The following is a 16,573-nucleotide window of genomic DNA, read 5'->3' as shown; positions in this document are numbered from 1 at the left end:
CCCACAGGGAATATTCCAATTAGGAGCTAAACACCGGAGAACAGTGTCAGATTCCACCCCCATCTCTAATCAAAGCAGAAGGTTTTGATATTATAAAGAAAAAGCCACCAAAACCACAACATTATTTACAGGCATTCACTCTGCAGGTGCAGAGATCAATCCCAAGAGTAGCTGAGAACTTCCAGCTCTTGGTGGAAACCAGTGGAAGATACTCCATGTCTCTGAGGAGAAGCCAACCACGCACCCAGAGCCAGCTCCTCACATAGTGGGGATCTGTGCTAATGCTCTGATTGGAAAATTTGCTGAATCTTTCTAATCAGCTTGGTCCTGCAACCTTTAATCATGCAAATAGCTCACGTCTTCTGTGCAGCTCCAGACTTGCCAGCAAAAGGCTTGCAGGAGTGAGTATGGAAATGGGAATTGGGATTTGTGCTGGCACAACAAAGCTTTTGACGTCTACAGGCCTGAAAATGCAACCTTCCAAATGGATGCTTCTCCAAAGTTAGCAGGGAGGGGTAAAAACTCTTGGGCTTGCATATTGCATGGCCCAACAAGTCTCTGTAGTGGACAACGTGATTCAGGAGCTTTGCAGAAATATTAGCATTTTCTGCTTCCAGATAGGCAGGGACAATGCAAGTAAAGGAGGCAAATAGAAACCGTGACCCCAAAAGCAAAGGAAACGTCATCCAGATTTGTTTATGCTAACAGGATCCACTTGGTTTGGGTCTTGGGAAAAGGCTGAGATCCAATCACCCAGTCTTTAGTTTAACATCATCCAGATCTGATTCACAACCTCAGTCAGAAATTTCGGTCTTCAGCAGTTTAGTGTAACAGTGTAATAGTGGTTTAGTTTGAAAGTCTGCCCAGGACGACTCCCCACAGGAAGGCTGGATGTGTTGTGCGTAGTGCCCAGCGGTTGGGATAACAGTGAGGACACAAACGTGACTCAGGGTGGGATCCCAGTCAGTGCTGATGGATGCCTGGGGCTTCTCCAATCCTTCCCAGCCTTCTACTGTCCATGACAAGCAACAAAAACACCTCCCAGTGCTCTCTAACAAACTCAAAACTGCAAAAAAACAGCAAGAAGCAAAATATTCAGTCCCTCCCATCCCAAGTGATCACCTTCATCCCAAACCTTCATCTGCTCTGTGGATGACATTTGCCCAGAGGCCTTTTTAAGGTTTTTCTGGATTCGTGAAAGTCTGGAGAAGCTTCACTGTCGTTCTGGAGCAGAAATGTCATGGGTTTTCTAAAACAGGGACTTAAAAGTGAGGCCTGTGGCAATGGTGTGCGTCACCAACCAAAGGAGTGCTCCAAACTCTCTAGCAGGAGACTGTAAACGAGTCAGGAGATTCATTCCTCAGGGAGATCTCCAGGACCATTTAAACCAACTCTTCAGGCGTTTTTATGAAGTTGCAAAGGCTCAGCCATTTGCTTGAAGAGCCATTTATGTCTCCAGAGGGAGATAGTAAGGACTTGAAATATGTGCTGCTACGTGATTTGGAGCAGCAGCCTAGCAGTACACACGTAGGAGCTGTTAGATATGCTAAAATGGGAACACAAGCCGCCTCTTGGAGACTTAAGGAGGGATTATAGCAGATGAGTCCTCATTTAGTTTTCCAGAAAAGCAGTAAAGATAAACCTGGCTGCTCCTTTGCAGGGTGTTAAAGGGAGATTTCCTGGTGGGTGGATCTCCTCAGTGGGGCTTTATTGTATCGGCAGTGGGGCGGGAAGGAATGGATTAAGCAAGTGGCAAAGGGGATATGGAACCTTTGCATGTGTTCACAATGGAGATGAGCTGGGGAGGGTGGAAAGCTGTCAGCGGTCTAAAGGCAATCAGGCTTGGGTCCTGGCTTATGACTGACCACATGGCTGCTCTTGAGCTGAATTTCTTCAGGAATTCAACTGTGGGTCCCATGCTGGGTCTGTCAGTGGTGACCAACAATAGGGCTCGGGTGTCGTGGGGCCTGCTGGACACCCTTCTGTGGGAAGAAATCAGCCACGTGGAGATGGTGAAGTTGAGCCATCCAACATAGTCCGAACAAAACTATCCTGTGTTTGAACAGTGGCAGTGCTGGAAAGAAACATTATCTCCAGCCCATAAATTACTCATTTTTATCCTCGTCTTCTTGCTTTTCTTGACTGTGTACTGTTTTTATAGTGTATTTCTTGGTTATGAAGTAGATTTTGGTATGTTCTCCTCTTAATTTGCATGTTTGGTTGTCTGTACTGGATATGCATAGGCACTACAAGCATCACAATAAACTCAGGTGCAGATTTTGGGGACTGAGGGGAGCCCATAGAAAGCTTAGAAGCTGAGAGCAGAGCTGAGCAAAGCAGAGCTGAGAATGGTTTTGACTTCACCCAGAGGAGAGATTTTGGTGGGGAACCGCAGAGATTATTCAGATTTCAGAGCCTGTATTTGCCCTCATGAAGTACAAGTCAATCTTTGAGGCTCCAAGTCCTGCTAAGTAAATGCGTTTAACTTAAGAAACATAGAATCACAGAATCACAAGGTTGGAAAGGACAGAATCACAGAATCACAGAATGGCCAGGGTTGGAAGGGACCTCAAGGATCATGAATCTCCAGCCTCCCTGCCACATGCAGGGCTACCAACCTCCACGTTTAATGCTAAATCAGGCTGCCCAGGGCCCCATCCAACCTGGCCTTGAACACCTCCAAGGACCTACAAGATCATCTAGTCCAACTGTCCTCCCATTATCCTTGCTACCACAAGATGCCAATTGCCCACCATCTGGAGATTCCTGTGGTCAGAAAAGTGTGAAAATGAAGAGTTCTCATCCAGTAAATCGTAAGCACAGAATACACACACTTCACACTGGTTAACTTCAGTAAGCTAAGGTAGGTTAAAACAGTATTTAAAGCAAAGCATTTTGAGCATTAGCTCGGGTGAGTAAGTTAAGCTCAAGCCAGGTTTGGATATTAGTTTGGCTGAGTAGCTGAAGTTCAGGCTGGTAGAGCAGGGGTGACACCCCAGCAGCTCCTGAATCACATCTGGCTCTCCAATGTTTGCATACATCAGCTATGGCGTGTGGTTAGTGGCAGGGCTATGCTGCTCAGGGACTAGAAAGCCCAGTACTGCTGTTAGTCTGGACTGTGGCTTGCTTGCCCAGGCCAGCTCCAAAGCAGCAGGGTCACTGTCTAAGGTAGCACTGGTGCACCATGGCCTTCAATTTTCTGATCTATGTTGCATGCAGCTCACAGAGTGGAAGATTTGCTTTCGCACACTGGGATTCATCTCAAGCTATCTGATCCCAGTCAGAACCAAGCCTAGATCATCTGTCATTTTAATCCAGGTTACCTGGTTTGGTTACTCAGTGTGAATTGCCCTTCTTATTCTAGAAGGGTTGATAGGATCAAAGAACAGTCTGAAACATCAGTAGGCACAACCCTCTTGAGAGGAGGAGCAGCAACTGAATAGCAAAGGAGCAATCAGCCCCACAGCCCCTCAAATACCCAAAGACCCAGCCCTAGCAAGAGAAACCCAGTATGCTGTCAGCTTTTGGTGAAAACACAGTAGTGACCAACACCATAAAATACGTAGATGCACGTAGTTGAGACTGCTTGATGCAGTGATCTCACTGAATTGCAACACTGACGATTACAGCTTCTTTTCCAGAGAAGCTGTAATGCTGATACAAATGTTTTTTAATTGCATCTTTCCTCCTCTGAAGACTGTGTAACTACTATTTTGCCGTGAGCAGCAGGTATCAGGCTTGTGCCAAGCTCTAATGGTGAGTGTGGCTGTTAGAGCACAGTGTTATCCATTTCTAAAACATCTATTGGGAAAGTTAGGTTAAACACAGAGAGATGCTTGGATTCCTTTAAAGAAGCACAAAACAAACCCCTTTTTCACTCTTTCTTCTCTGTGGTGTTTGAAAGCACTGGCCTCAACATGAATAACGAGCTAAAATACAAGCATTTGGTGGAACAGATGTTTTCTGAAGGCTAAGGGTTGTCCTGGGTCGAAATGACAAAGCTTCAGAGACAGCTTTTAACTCCTACATTTGATTATTAGTTTCTGCTATGTTTGGGCAAGCATGGGAAACACGGTACTGACAGAGAAGTTCAAAAGCTTCAGTGTCCACTTGGCCTCTTGAGGGCCGCCACAAGAAGGCAAGATGCTGTTTGAGAGCTGCATGCAGCTCCATGGGGCTGTGCAGTATTTTGTTCTATTTGTATTCTCCTCAACTTTAACACTGTATTGCTGGATCCAGGTTATACTTAATAAAGTCGTATGGAGGACTTGGCAAAACACATCATGTGTAGGTGCCTTCCTCTCAGGAGCTCACAAAGTCATCTCCAATGCTTTCAGGCACAAGTGATGTGTGTGGTAACATCTGACTGAGCTCAGGAGAGCTATCCATAGACAATATTCTTAATTTAAGCTGTACTATATTCTGTCTCTATTACAGCACTGCCACTGTGCTGGGCAATGACTGAACATCCTACAGACTGGCTCTCAAGACGCATCTACATACTTAAATTCAGCTGTAGAGGAATCTATATCCAAAATGCAGTTAGGGAAGCAGACTGAAAATGCTAGATGAACACAGACATCTTTCTCCACCAAGAATCAACAGCACTAAAATACTTTGCCACCTTTTGTTACTTCTCTAAGAAGAATCTGTGCAATTTCCTGTTGGAGCATCTTCATGATGGGACTCAGAGTTTTATGACAGGGGAGAATGAGTCATGGGTTTGGGGCCTACCTGTTACAGCCCTCGTTTTATAGAGCTGTAAGGCTGCTTTATGAATTTAGGGGTCCTTAGGAGAGCACTGCTGATACTTCACTCTCAGTAAATTTGGATTTAGGCAGCTTGTCAAATTGAAGGAGTTATCTGAGGAGTATGCTGTGCCTCAGGCTAGTAATGAGGGCCAAAAAAATCAAATTTACATATTATGGGAAATTCTGGGTTGATTTTTTTTTTTGAGAGAGAGAGAGAGAGAGTTCAAAATTAGACAGAAAATTAGACAGAAAATACGAGTGTCTGAATGGTACTACACAATAAAAGACTGGGAAAAAAATGTTGAAGCATTTATTCTTGTTGGCATTGGAATTTTGACAAGAAAGCATCATTCTGCTTCAATAATATCCAAACACTTCAATATTCTACAAAATATTAAGTGCTCTGCAATGAGCTTCTTTGATAGTATAATGACTTGCTATTTTGACATAAGATCATGTTCGAAATGAAAAGAAGTAAAATGAGTTCTTTTCAAGAACTCAAGTCATTCTGAAAAGTACAAAGAATGAAAGTCAAAACTGTCCTTTTTTTTTTTTTTGCCTTGAAATTTAGGAAGTCTTGCAAAACATCTCCGTTTTGATGCAGTTAACTTTTCTGATGGAAAAAAAAAAAAGGCCCAGAAAATAAATAAATACATTTCAAGTAAGGTTGGATTCTGTGTGCTTAGCCTAAGGGGTCCCCAACTTTTTTATGGCTCCAGGTCAATAGAAATATCTCCTAGTGCCCTACCCACCCATTCACACTCCCACAACATCCCTGTGGCAACAGCTTCCCTGGGAAAGCAGCACGATTAGGAAAGGATAAACCATAATTATTAGCTATCATTTAATGTGATTTAGCACCTGGAAATAATGGAGAGGAAATTGTGCCAGATGCTTAGTCAACAAACTGCAGCCTACCAGGAAACGTTCCGTGATGCATTACTGCCCCATTGATCAAACTTGAGAGCAACAGCTACACGTAGGCCAATAAAGCTACCTAAATGACACTGCAAGAGCTTCAGAGCCCTGTCTACAACCTGCTTTTAGAAATATCCTGTCATTTCTGTGGTCCTCTCCATGGGAAATGGATATGGAGCAGAAGCAGGACCTGCTCCACTGTCTCTATCAAAGTCAAAAGCAGAGCCTGAAACAGAACTAGAATCTCTCTTTTCTGCCTCGTTCCCCATCCCTGGCTCAAGCTGGGTCTGGAAAAGGCAGCTAGATAACATGTATGATTTACAAACTGTTTTTGAGATGAGACAAGATGAAATAAAAAGATGCTCTCCATTCCTCCACTCATGACCCGTATCCATTTCCAAGTTCCACCTCAAGCCTTGTGTACAGCAATGTATTTCCCTCTTTCTGGTGAACATTCTGTCCTTCTGTCTGTGCTTTGCCTTTAGGTTCTAAGGTCACCTGCATCCAAAGCTCCAAAGCCTGCTTGAGTTTCACCATGCTCACTCCTACTTCCTAAAAAAGTCTCCCTGCTTCCAACCCCAATCAAAACATCACCATGACCACTTCATTCAAGTCTTTCCCTGAAGCATACCCATATTGAGACATATTCCTAGTCCACTTTTATGAGCTCTGTTACAGTGTTGTGCTGTGGGCCGGAGTCCTAGAAGCATCTCAGTGACCATGGGAGTGTGCTGGAGGTGAGTAGAAGATGGAGCACCATATGCTCCCGTGCTTAATGCCTTGGGGGTCCACCTCACATCATCCTCAGGTATTTTGTCTTCACCTATCTTATGCTGTTTGTCCAAAAAATGCCTCTCTTGTGCAGCACCCCTGACTACCGGGGTAGTCCTGGTAGTCCCTGCTTACTTTGTCCCATCCCTGGAGGCATTCAAGGCCAGGTTGGATGGAGCCCTGGGCAGCCTGATTTGGTAGGTAGCAACCAGCTCATGGCAGGGGGATTGGAACTGCATCACTGAATCATAGAACCATTAAGGTTGGAAAAGACCATTAAGATCATCTAGTCCAAACACCAACCCATCACCACCATGCACACTAAAGCATGTTTAAACCAAATGATCCTTAAGGTCTATCCCATCCCTTCCAACCTAAGCCTATGATACTGTACTTCTGCAGGTGCTGCTTCCCACAAATTCTGTAACTTTGTGTCCCCCAAGTGTTTGGGAACCCCAGAATTCTGTTTTACTTCTCCATCTAGCTTTGTCATCACTGCTCAATCAATAGTGCTGCAGCCACTGCAGCAGGGCCCTAATCACTCCAGCACATCATTCACAGGTAGAACAGAACAGAAACAGGGTCATAACAATTCCTTTTAACCTTTCTGTCTTGCTGATTCCCAACTCCTGCCTCTCTCTTAATCCTACGGATCTTCTTGGATGATGAGAGTCCCTCCTTTGATGAATGTGCTCCATGAAAGATGAGGCTGAGGGAGCAGGAAACCGTAAGAGTTAATCCATTAAGAAACGCACTTTCTCCTGCAGCAGACTCTTGCAGGGACTGTGCTGTCTTCTGCTGTGAAATGCCTGGGCTGTGCTTTGCTTTTTAGCCCCATGGGAAGTGCCAAGAAGGGAGACAGGCCATGGGGATGACCTCTGCATCACATCCATTCCCCTGCCATGCAGAAAGGAGTGTGTAGGGCAGATTTATATGCTGTTTTCCTTCTTGCTGCCCGACCATATCTGCCTGGGGAGACACTGGAGGAAGTTGCCTGCTTCTTATATACAAATCCAACCAGATGATCCCACAGCCCTTAAAATCCCTGCCTCTATTCAGCGCTGCCAGCTCACAACATAGGGTTAAAAGAGAAAGAAAAAAGAAAAAAAAGGGAGCCACATTCACAAGCTCGGATCCCTCTTTGTCAGAAGACTTTGCTTGTTTGGGACATTTGGTACATAGGAGCATACCGTCATGGACCCCAGCCCAGGACCGGTCCCATGGTCGATCACAGCCGTGCTGAGGGTTGAAGCCACCACGTCCCCTTCCCCCAGTGCCCACGGCGGTGGCCCTGCTGTCCCCTTTTGCCTCCCTGGCTTTCGTCCATGCGTGTGCGTGTTTGCGCCGCCCGTTGAGCGCCGAGGGCCCATTTGGGGCCGGGATTCTCCCGGGACAAAGGGATGCTAATCAGCTCCCTCTACTGTTGCCTTTTGTCTAGGACTAGCTCCCACGCTTGGACTTGGCACTCTGGGATGCGGCAGAGGGAGCTCCTTGTTGCAACCAGCCTGAGCCCAGTTGGGGAATGCGATGTATCCAGCAGGGAAAGGGGGACGAGGGGGAGGGGGGGGGGGGAAGGAAATAAATCTATAACTGCCAGCCCATCGCATTGTGCGCTGCCGGAGGCAGAAGTTTCCAATGCCTCCCGCCGCCGGGAGAGACGGCACTGGTTTTGTAGCCACGAGCTGCCTTGTTCCCGTTCCCCTCCCTGATCTCCAGTCTCCTGTTTTAGTCGCCATTCCCCACGTCGGGGCTGACAGCTGAAAGCTGGTGAGGTGGGAGGTAGGAGGAAGCACAGCAAACAAACAGGATCAGCTCCTGGCGCTGCTGCCGTTTCCTTTTCACCATCGCTACTCTCTCGGGTTTAAGCTCGTGCCAGGGGGTTGGCTGCAGAAAGCAGCTCTTTGCATGGGCTGTCTCTCTGCAGAACCCTCTGCAGAGGTGCAAGAGCCAGGTCTTTATTCCAGGTGGGAAGGTGAACAGGGCAAAACCTCCTGCAAAGAAAACCAGACTGCACCTGAGCCCACCCAGCCACACCAGCCTTCAGCTGACTCAGCTGTTCGCTTTGCAGAGGCAAATGCAACCAGCTATGATGCTAACACAATCCTCTGGGCGCTATCCTATCACAGAATAGAATCACAGATTAAGATTAGAAAAGACCACTGAGATCATCCTGTCCAAACCCAATCCAGCCCCACCACGCCCACTAAACCATGTCCCTCAGTGCCACATCTCCATGGTACTTGAACACCTCCAGGGATGGTGACCTCCCTGTGATATACTGACTTATGTAATGCACACAATACACTGGCTTATATAAAATATACATAATATGCTGGAATAACATACTTATGGCTGACTCGTCTCCCAAAGTAATCCCCAGCTCCATGCTCAGTTTATGCTGACACTGAACACAACCAATGCTTCTGTCCTAAGCCAGGAGCTGCCAGTCTGTTTCTCAGCAGCACTGGCAAATCTCTGGCCTGCAGTATTTATGCATCTTGATGGCTGAGAGGAGCTTGCACAGTCACATTTTCAATCCTGATCCTTCCAGTTTCCTTCCCCATAGTTACAGGGTAGAGTTTGTAGATCTCCGTTGTTGATACCAGGGCAGCTGCCCAAATTGCCATTAGCGGAGAGGTAGACGGGGTGTGGTTGGAAATCAGATCCTCTTGGGAAGAGTTTCATGAGAGAGCAGAGAGTACCTCCTACATGTAACTAACCTCCTGGATGGATCAGTATCTTGTGGCTTTCTGCTCATGCCTTACTTTATTGCAGCAGTGAAGAAGCCTGATCTAGAGCAGGGAAAGGGGGGGGGAGGGGGGGGAAAGCATTTGGCACAGAGACAACAGAGATGCCAGAATGCCATCAGGAAAATATGATGAGGTCTGCTAAACGTCTTAATTTTAAATCACGCAAGACATTATGAGATGGGATTATGGCTGAAATAGCATAGGATTGCCTCGGTGGTCCAGGAGATCCTTTCCAGTGCTGTGTTCTAATGTTACTAAAATGGCCTTTCCAATAGAGGTCAGGACCACTTTCCAACAGGAGAGAGATGGGGCTGGGAGCTCTCTGCCCCCAGAGTGGGCCTCTAAGAAGCACACATGCAAGGCTGAGGCTGTAGCCCTAGGCTCCCTCTATAGTCAATGGAGAGGAATAAACATCTTGGTATGATTCATGTTATCCTGAGATAGGTGTCTCAGATAGGTCAGATGAATTGCACTGCGGAGATAGTGATTGCTCTCCACTGACTACAAAGGGAGCCTGGGGTGACTAGCTCAGACTTTGACATCTAACTCTGGGAGATGAGATCAGCACTATCTGAGAGCCCGTGGAGCAGTACTGTTACAACACAAGAAAAAGAAAAAAAAAGGAGACTCGTGTCTCCCAGGTATTATAACTGAATTTGGGAGTCTTTGTTCTGTTCCTGCTGAACCTGGGGAAAAGCTCAGATGGGTTTTGTTAGGCACAAGGTGAGCTGTGTCATCGATGGGTAGAAGGGAAAAAGGACACCTCGACAAAGCTGCATCTTGAGAGAGACACAGGCCTTATTTCCAAAAGATCCAGAATCTAAGTTAAGTTTAGCTTCAAACAGTGCCCTGCATTCCGTGCAATACCAGCTGTCACCTGAATACCCACATCTCCAAGCCTGTTCTGCCCCTCGTGTGGTCCTGGGAGCAGAAAATTCCCACCAAAGAGCCAGCCTCCCTGCTTTCCCATCCTGGGTTGATGTAGAGATGCAGAAATGTCAGGGTGTGAATAGTCTCACCCCAGACGTCTACAAGACATCAGATGAGTCATGCCCCTGAGGACCCCAGCATCAGATGAAACTCCCATGACCTGTCTCGCTGTCTGATATGGTGCACCCAAAATTTTGCTGACCCGTGCTCTTCTGCAGCCCTCAGTTTCAACTTTTGAATTTCCTGTGGTCAAGAACAGCGTCAGAAGTTCTCCCAGGCAACGTGCTTAGAGAAAGAAGCAAAGACAGTGCTTTGCTCTAGAAGAGTTGTCCTGAATCTAGGAGAGAAAAATATAGCGGATGGTTGTCAATGCCAGAGCAGTGCTGCATTGAGACTACTAAAAGGAGTGCTGTCTATCCTTTGGTGGTACGTTGAGATAAGGCATCTTTTGGAAAGAGATGTCCTAGTGAAATTCAGATTTGGGGGTCATTCCAGAAGTCTGGAGGTGAAATGCTCCAGCATGCGCCGTGCAAGAAATCTAGATGCACTGGCAGTCCTGCTGTGCCTTAAACATCAACACTACTTCAGGAAAGAAAGCAATGGAAGGAGGGCAGAGGCATCTGTATCAATAGCATGCTATTATTGCTGACCCTTTCCTTTGTCAGATGGCCACCAAGGAAACAATTTGGAATCAATTTCTGAGGGATGCTTTGCTGTCTACAGGGCACTGTCCTCTGGGGGAATGGTTTTAAAGTGAGACAGGGGAGGTTTAGGTTGGATATGAGGAGGAAGTTTTTCCCCCATAGGGTGGTGAGGCACTGGCACAGGTTGCCCAAGGAGGCTGTGGATGCCCCATCCCTGCAGGCATTCAAGGCGAGGCTGGATGTGGCTCTGGGCAGCCTGGTCTGCTGGTTGGTGACCTGCACATAGCAGGGGGGTTGGAACTGGATGAGCACTGTGGTCCTTTGCAACCCAGGCCTTTCTCTATGATTCTATGATCATGAGTGAAGGTTTCAGTAATTCACCTTGATTTGTGCTGGACAGCAAGACCTCCACCCAGCTGAAGCAATGGCATGATCTCAAACAAGTTGTATTTCACATCATACCCATCCCGATCTCTGCATAGACTGGAACCATACCACAGTGAGCATCTCTTTGCCACGAACAACAGGGCACTCCATTGTTTCTGTGGCTTTGGTCATTCCCATTCTAGCAGGGCCAACAATTATTTCCGGAATGAATTTATGCCCCTGATCCTCCGCATCACCCACTAGGCTCTCATTTGTCCAGCAGGGAATTTGATGTATGTCCTCAGAGGGCACATCCGACGGGCGCAGATGCTTGACAAAGCCACCCGCCCCGGCTCGTCCGAGCCCCATTGCACGCCAGCAAATGCCCTGATGTACAAAAAGGAGACGGAGTGGCTTCCAAAGGTTGCACGAGTGTTAAACTCTAATAAACAAGCCCCATCGGTGAAAGCTGAAAGAACCTGAGCCCTCCCCAACAAAGCATTTAATCCAGTTTGGCGTAACCTTTGACATTATTAGGGATCGCAGTGACCCTAATCCAATCAGATTGATTAACTAAAGCAGAGACCCCATAAGCTGACCCCCCTCTGGCCTTTGCTATTTAGCCCTGACCAAACAGTGGGAGAGACGTGCCATATTTACACCACAATGGGTCCGCGCTGAGAACCTGTTTCATTACAGAGAGACTTAAACTCCCATTACTCCATCAATGTATCATTCTTCAATAGTTCATTAAAAGCTGCTCCTCCACAATAACTATTAACCATTTCTCAGCCCATCTGGCAGGTTTAGAGCCCCAGCCAGTCTTTAGCAGAAGGAGGTGGGAGTGAGTGAAAGAAATAGACAGACAAGGGCTCCCTTTTTAAATTTAAACCAACCGAGGGACTTAAATAGTTTGAGGTAATTTACTTTTATTGAAAGGGGGAGGAGACGAGGAAACTTTTATTTTGACTTAATTATGTGCTGAGGTCCTTTACAGAGACAAGGCTGCGAGAAGCTTTCATTGTGTTCCTTCTCTTGAGATTGGTTCATATTTCTGACCAGAGGAGTCTCAAAGAGAGCTTGCACTGTGCTTAGAGGGGAGAAAACGCACCACAACTTAACCATAAATAGTGTCTTCAGTCCCTAAATGTTAAAAGCAGGTCAAGTGGCATCACTCCTAATAGTCACTTGAGCCTGAGATGGAAAATGCCCGCTGGGTTGCAGGGTTCACTTTCTGTTGTTGGTGAAGTCATGTCCTTCTATGACATCCTCCAAACTTTAACCCTGCATATTTTTAAAGACAACTTAAGCATTTTTCCTTCATCCTTTGGAAACTGAAAGCTATGGAAACTGCCTTACAAACAGCCCAACCTCTCAGATAAGTTGCCGGGCACAGCTCTGACTAGCATGGTTTCTCAGCATCGCATGGCTATATCCACAGTCTGCTTCACTGCCTCACAATATACAGATGGAAAAAAACATTATGAGACCCAAGGAAACAAATGAGAACAGATTTTTTTTCCCTCTAGAATTCGCTCTGCTACAAAAGCTCAAGTGTAGGTTGTTGTTCTCTCCACAGTAGCTGAGATTTGAACTTCAGGGAGGCTAGAAACTGGAGCAGCTTAACACAACTGATGGGCAGCTGGGTAGGTTTAACAAGGAGATCAGACCTGCTTCTTTTCCTACAAGAGCATCCTGTTCTCTGTACATCAGCATAGGACACCTGAAAAACCCATTTCCTAGCAATTCAGAAGGAAGATCCAATGGTGGCACCTATCTGAAATTTTCTCCCCAAAACTGCACAGGGCAGGCAAAAAACCAAGGGACTGAATAGCTGGATGGGTTGTGGGGCTTCTGCTCCTGATATGGCTTGAGTTAAAAGGCTATGGGCCATACCTGTCAGGTGTTGTCTCCAAACAGAGGTCAGCCTGGATCCTCTGAACATCACTGTTCCCTTGTGATGTGCTCATGAATACCGTTGTGATTTAATATGTGATTCGTTCATCCTGGCTAGGGATATGCTAAATATAAATATATATATATATATACACATACTACATATACAATATTTATATATTTATATGCATATTATATTTATAGGAGCTAAAAGAAATGGGATTTCTTCCCACAAACAGGCTCATGGGGAAAAAGATTTTGGTTTCAGATCAGAATATGGCTGTTAAGGGGAGCAGTCTGGTGACAGTTTGGCACTGCTGAATCACAGCTCAAGCCTAGCCCTGAATTAGCAATGAGATAGCAAAGCAGCAAGGGCAGCTCAGACAGTGAGGCAGCCTCAGAGAGATTGGGGCCTAGGAAGCATTTCCTGAAGGCATTAAAATCAATCCTTTGCAATCAAAGAAGTCCAGATAGTTGTGTTAGGGAAAAAGGAGTTGCTTTAGTGACCATCTTGTGCTGGGGGTGGAAGACGGGGCCCCTATTGACAAAGATGGGGAGCTGAAGTCGGATCTAGAGTGACTTAAAATTCCAGCCACAAAACAGAGTTTTGCTTTCTTTCTTTCTCTCTGTTTCTCCTTCTCTCTTTCTGGGTAGGAGCTCAAATATGTTCCTACCCTGGGGGATCTGCCGCACAAGAATGTGACTGAGCTGTTTTTTCTCCCCCCTCCTGCTGTAGGTGAAGCAAAACTGAAGGGTGGTTTGATTCTCCCTCAAGGAACAACATTCTTCAGTTATGAAATCGTCCCAGCCTTCTCTCCCTCGCTGCGCCCAGTTACTGAAAGCCTGCAGACTCGAGCACGGACGGACCCTTCGTGCTGATACAGCTGTGAGATAAAGCTTGTGGGATCAGAGCCCCTTCGGTCAGCAAGAAAGTGAAGATCACTTCTCTCCTGCTAGCATTCCTATGGGATAACATCAGGCGTCTCACCCAAGATGTTCTGCATGTCCTTGAATTGGGCTTGTTCAGCTTGGAGAAGGCTCTGGGGAAACCTCATTGTGCCCTTCCAGTACTGGAGGGAGCTTATAAGCAGGAGGGGGAGCAATTTTTTACATGGTCTAATGATGGTAGGACAAGGGGAAATGGCTTTGAACTAAAAGAGGGGAGATTCAGGTCAGATGTTAGGAAGAAATTCTTTGCTCAGAAGGTGATGAAGCCCTGGCACTGCTGCCCAGAGGGGGTATGGATGCCCCATCCCTGGAGGTGCTCAAGGCCAGATTGGATGGGTGCTGGCAGCCTGAGCTGGTGTGGAGCAACCAGCCCATGGCAGGGGGTGGGAGCTTGATGATCTTTCAGATCCCTTCCAACCCAAGACATTCTATGACTCTATGACATCAAAACAAGACAAAGGTGTTAGGTTAATTGGCTCACTTACTCCCTGTGCCCAGCGCATGCTTTTGTGAAAGTCACCCTGGGCTTGTGCCTATGGGAAAATATTTTGCTCTGCTGACCTAATTCAAATGCTGTAGTCACCCGGGAGTGATGTACCTGGAATGGTTGCTTTAATTCTGTGCCAAACATTGTGATATGACACCTTGATATGGGCTTAAGCGCACCACACTGCAGCTCCTGCAGGTGTAATTGTTTGGGGCTGATCTCTGATAAACCTGAATGGTGACACTGGTGTTAGCATCGCGTCCCAGCTCTAATGGGGTAACAGCATCCACCCATCAGCTGAAACCACACGCTCCTTTGGGTGTGTGTACAATGCCTGTTAGGGCTGGTGGAAGCTCTGCAATACAGATCGTAGCTCTGTTCTCTGCAGGCTGCTGTTATGTTATTAAGTGTAGGCCCAGACTGGACTGTGAAGGTGTGCTACAAGGGCAGAGAAGGATGAAACAATTCTTATGAGCTGAAATAGGTCCCTGCTCACTTATAGGTGAAAAGAACAGATGGTATCAAGAGTCAAGCATCACTACATTCAACAACTTGGGACAAAACGTTGGTATAAATGGGAGCTATTAGAGATGTTTTGTTCCAAGTTTTTCAATGCCCCATGTCAGAATTTGTTTTAATTTGCCATATCCATAACCCAATGGTCAACACCATTGACTCAGGGTGAGTTCCTCAGGCTTTTGATCTTCATTTTATCCCACAAGGGCATCAACAATGATTGTCCAACCCCTAGGAACCATCTCCAACCATGACTGCATTCAGACACTGCCCTGCAGCCCATCACCTTACACCAGGGAGCCACAGATTTACTTGTCAGCCCTATGAGAAGGTTTACATTTCTTCTTGGTCTCTACCAAGTGCCTCTGCATCAGGTTTGAAAAGCTTGGATAGAGTCCTGTGCCCAAAATTTTTTTCTTGCCTCTGCCATTTGCCTCCTTCTTATGAAATTCAGTCCTGTCTCCACCAGCCCATTTTACATGGAATTTTATCACACAGCAAGAAGTTCACAGTGGGTTTATAAAAATCTCTGATGCTATTCCACTGTGGTCCTTGCTTTCACCGAAAACGTGGCACGGGGCTCACCTTTGTCTAGCACGGGTCCGAAGATGGCCAAGCTGTCATTGACAGTTGTGCAGTTCCACCTCCTCCCTCGAAATTGGTGTTGACACTCTTGGATCCCAATCTTCACCCCTTCTGCTACGCTGGGCATGATCTCCACATAGTTCCGACAGAATCGTAGCTGTTTGGGGACCAGTCCTGGGATGCTCCCACAGAGGATGGGCTGAGTCCCCAGAGAGGAATACTGGTGACCAATTGCCAAGGACCTGGAAAAAAAAACACAAGGAAAACAGATGCTGTCAGTCTGACATTCAGTTTTGTATTTGGTTTCCAGGAATGGGGAAAGAAAATCAACATTTTCAGTTCCTCCGTGCATCCTGCTCACCAGAGAGCATCCTTTTCACTGTCATCTCTGTCCAAAATAACATCATTATGTCTCTCCTGAAGTTTCCTAGAGGACCAACAGGCAAGCAGCTCTACCCTTAATATCTTCCTTCCCTTTCCTTCATTCTCTCATCATTGTACCTCTTCCCAAAGATGCTCACCTCATGAAGCCTTGGAAGCCAAGCGTACTTGCACTAGTGCAAGCAATTTTTATTGGAAATCTTTGCAGCTGAGGAAGCCCAGGGATCAGAGAATCAAAAGCACCTCCAGAGCTATACAAGGTAATAACACTGACAGTAGAAGACTCCAAGACTTTAGAAGAGCACAACAAATTTGTGAATACCACCCAATTAATCTGTGTGCCCTTTATGTTTGAACCTTACCAGGTAACTTCTGAGACTGATCATAAAGATTTGAGCAGGTTGGACCTTGAGAGCTTCTAAAAGCCTGACTGGGCTTAATGATGGTCCAACATCAGTGCTGTCCTCCTTTATGAAAAACTGGACTCATGTTACTAGGAACATTAGTGCAAGGATGCATGGAATTTTGGATCCATGGATCCATTGGTAACCTCTCTGAAAGTACATTCTGGAAAGGATTTTTTTTGCTCGTTGGTATTTCCACACCTGCTTAGTTCAGGCATGTGCTTTG

General features: G+C 46.3%; 1 protein-coding gene across 1 annotated transcript in view; it reads right to left on the bottom strand.

The window, feature by feature from the left end:
- The window catches only part of WNT3A (Wnt family member 3A), a gene marked incomplete at both ends in the record, with an annotated part of 83,057 nt that overhangs the window by 20,395 nt on the left and 46,089 nt on the right, over positions 1 to 16,573 (bottom strand). Inside the window, 1 exon segment of the mRNA XM_079538501.1 lies at positions 15,563 to 15,804. Within this exon segment, the coding sequence (XP_079394627.1) occupies positions 15,563 to 15,804 (242 nt within the window).

The sequence above is a fragment of the Tetrao urogallus genome (genome assembly GCF_951394365.1).
Source record: "Tetrao urogallus genome assembly, chromosome: 7".
NCBI lineage: Eukaryota > Metazoa > Chordata > Aves > Galliformes > Phasianidae > Tetrao > Tetrao urogallus.
This window is presented reverse-complemented; position numbering and strand designations above follow the sequence as displayed.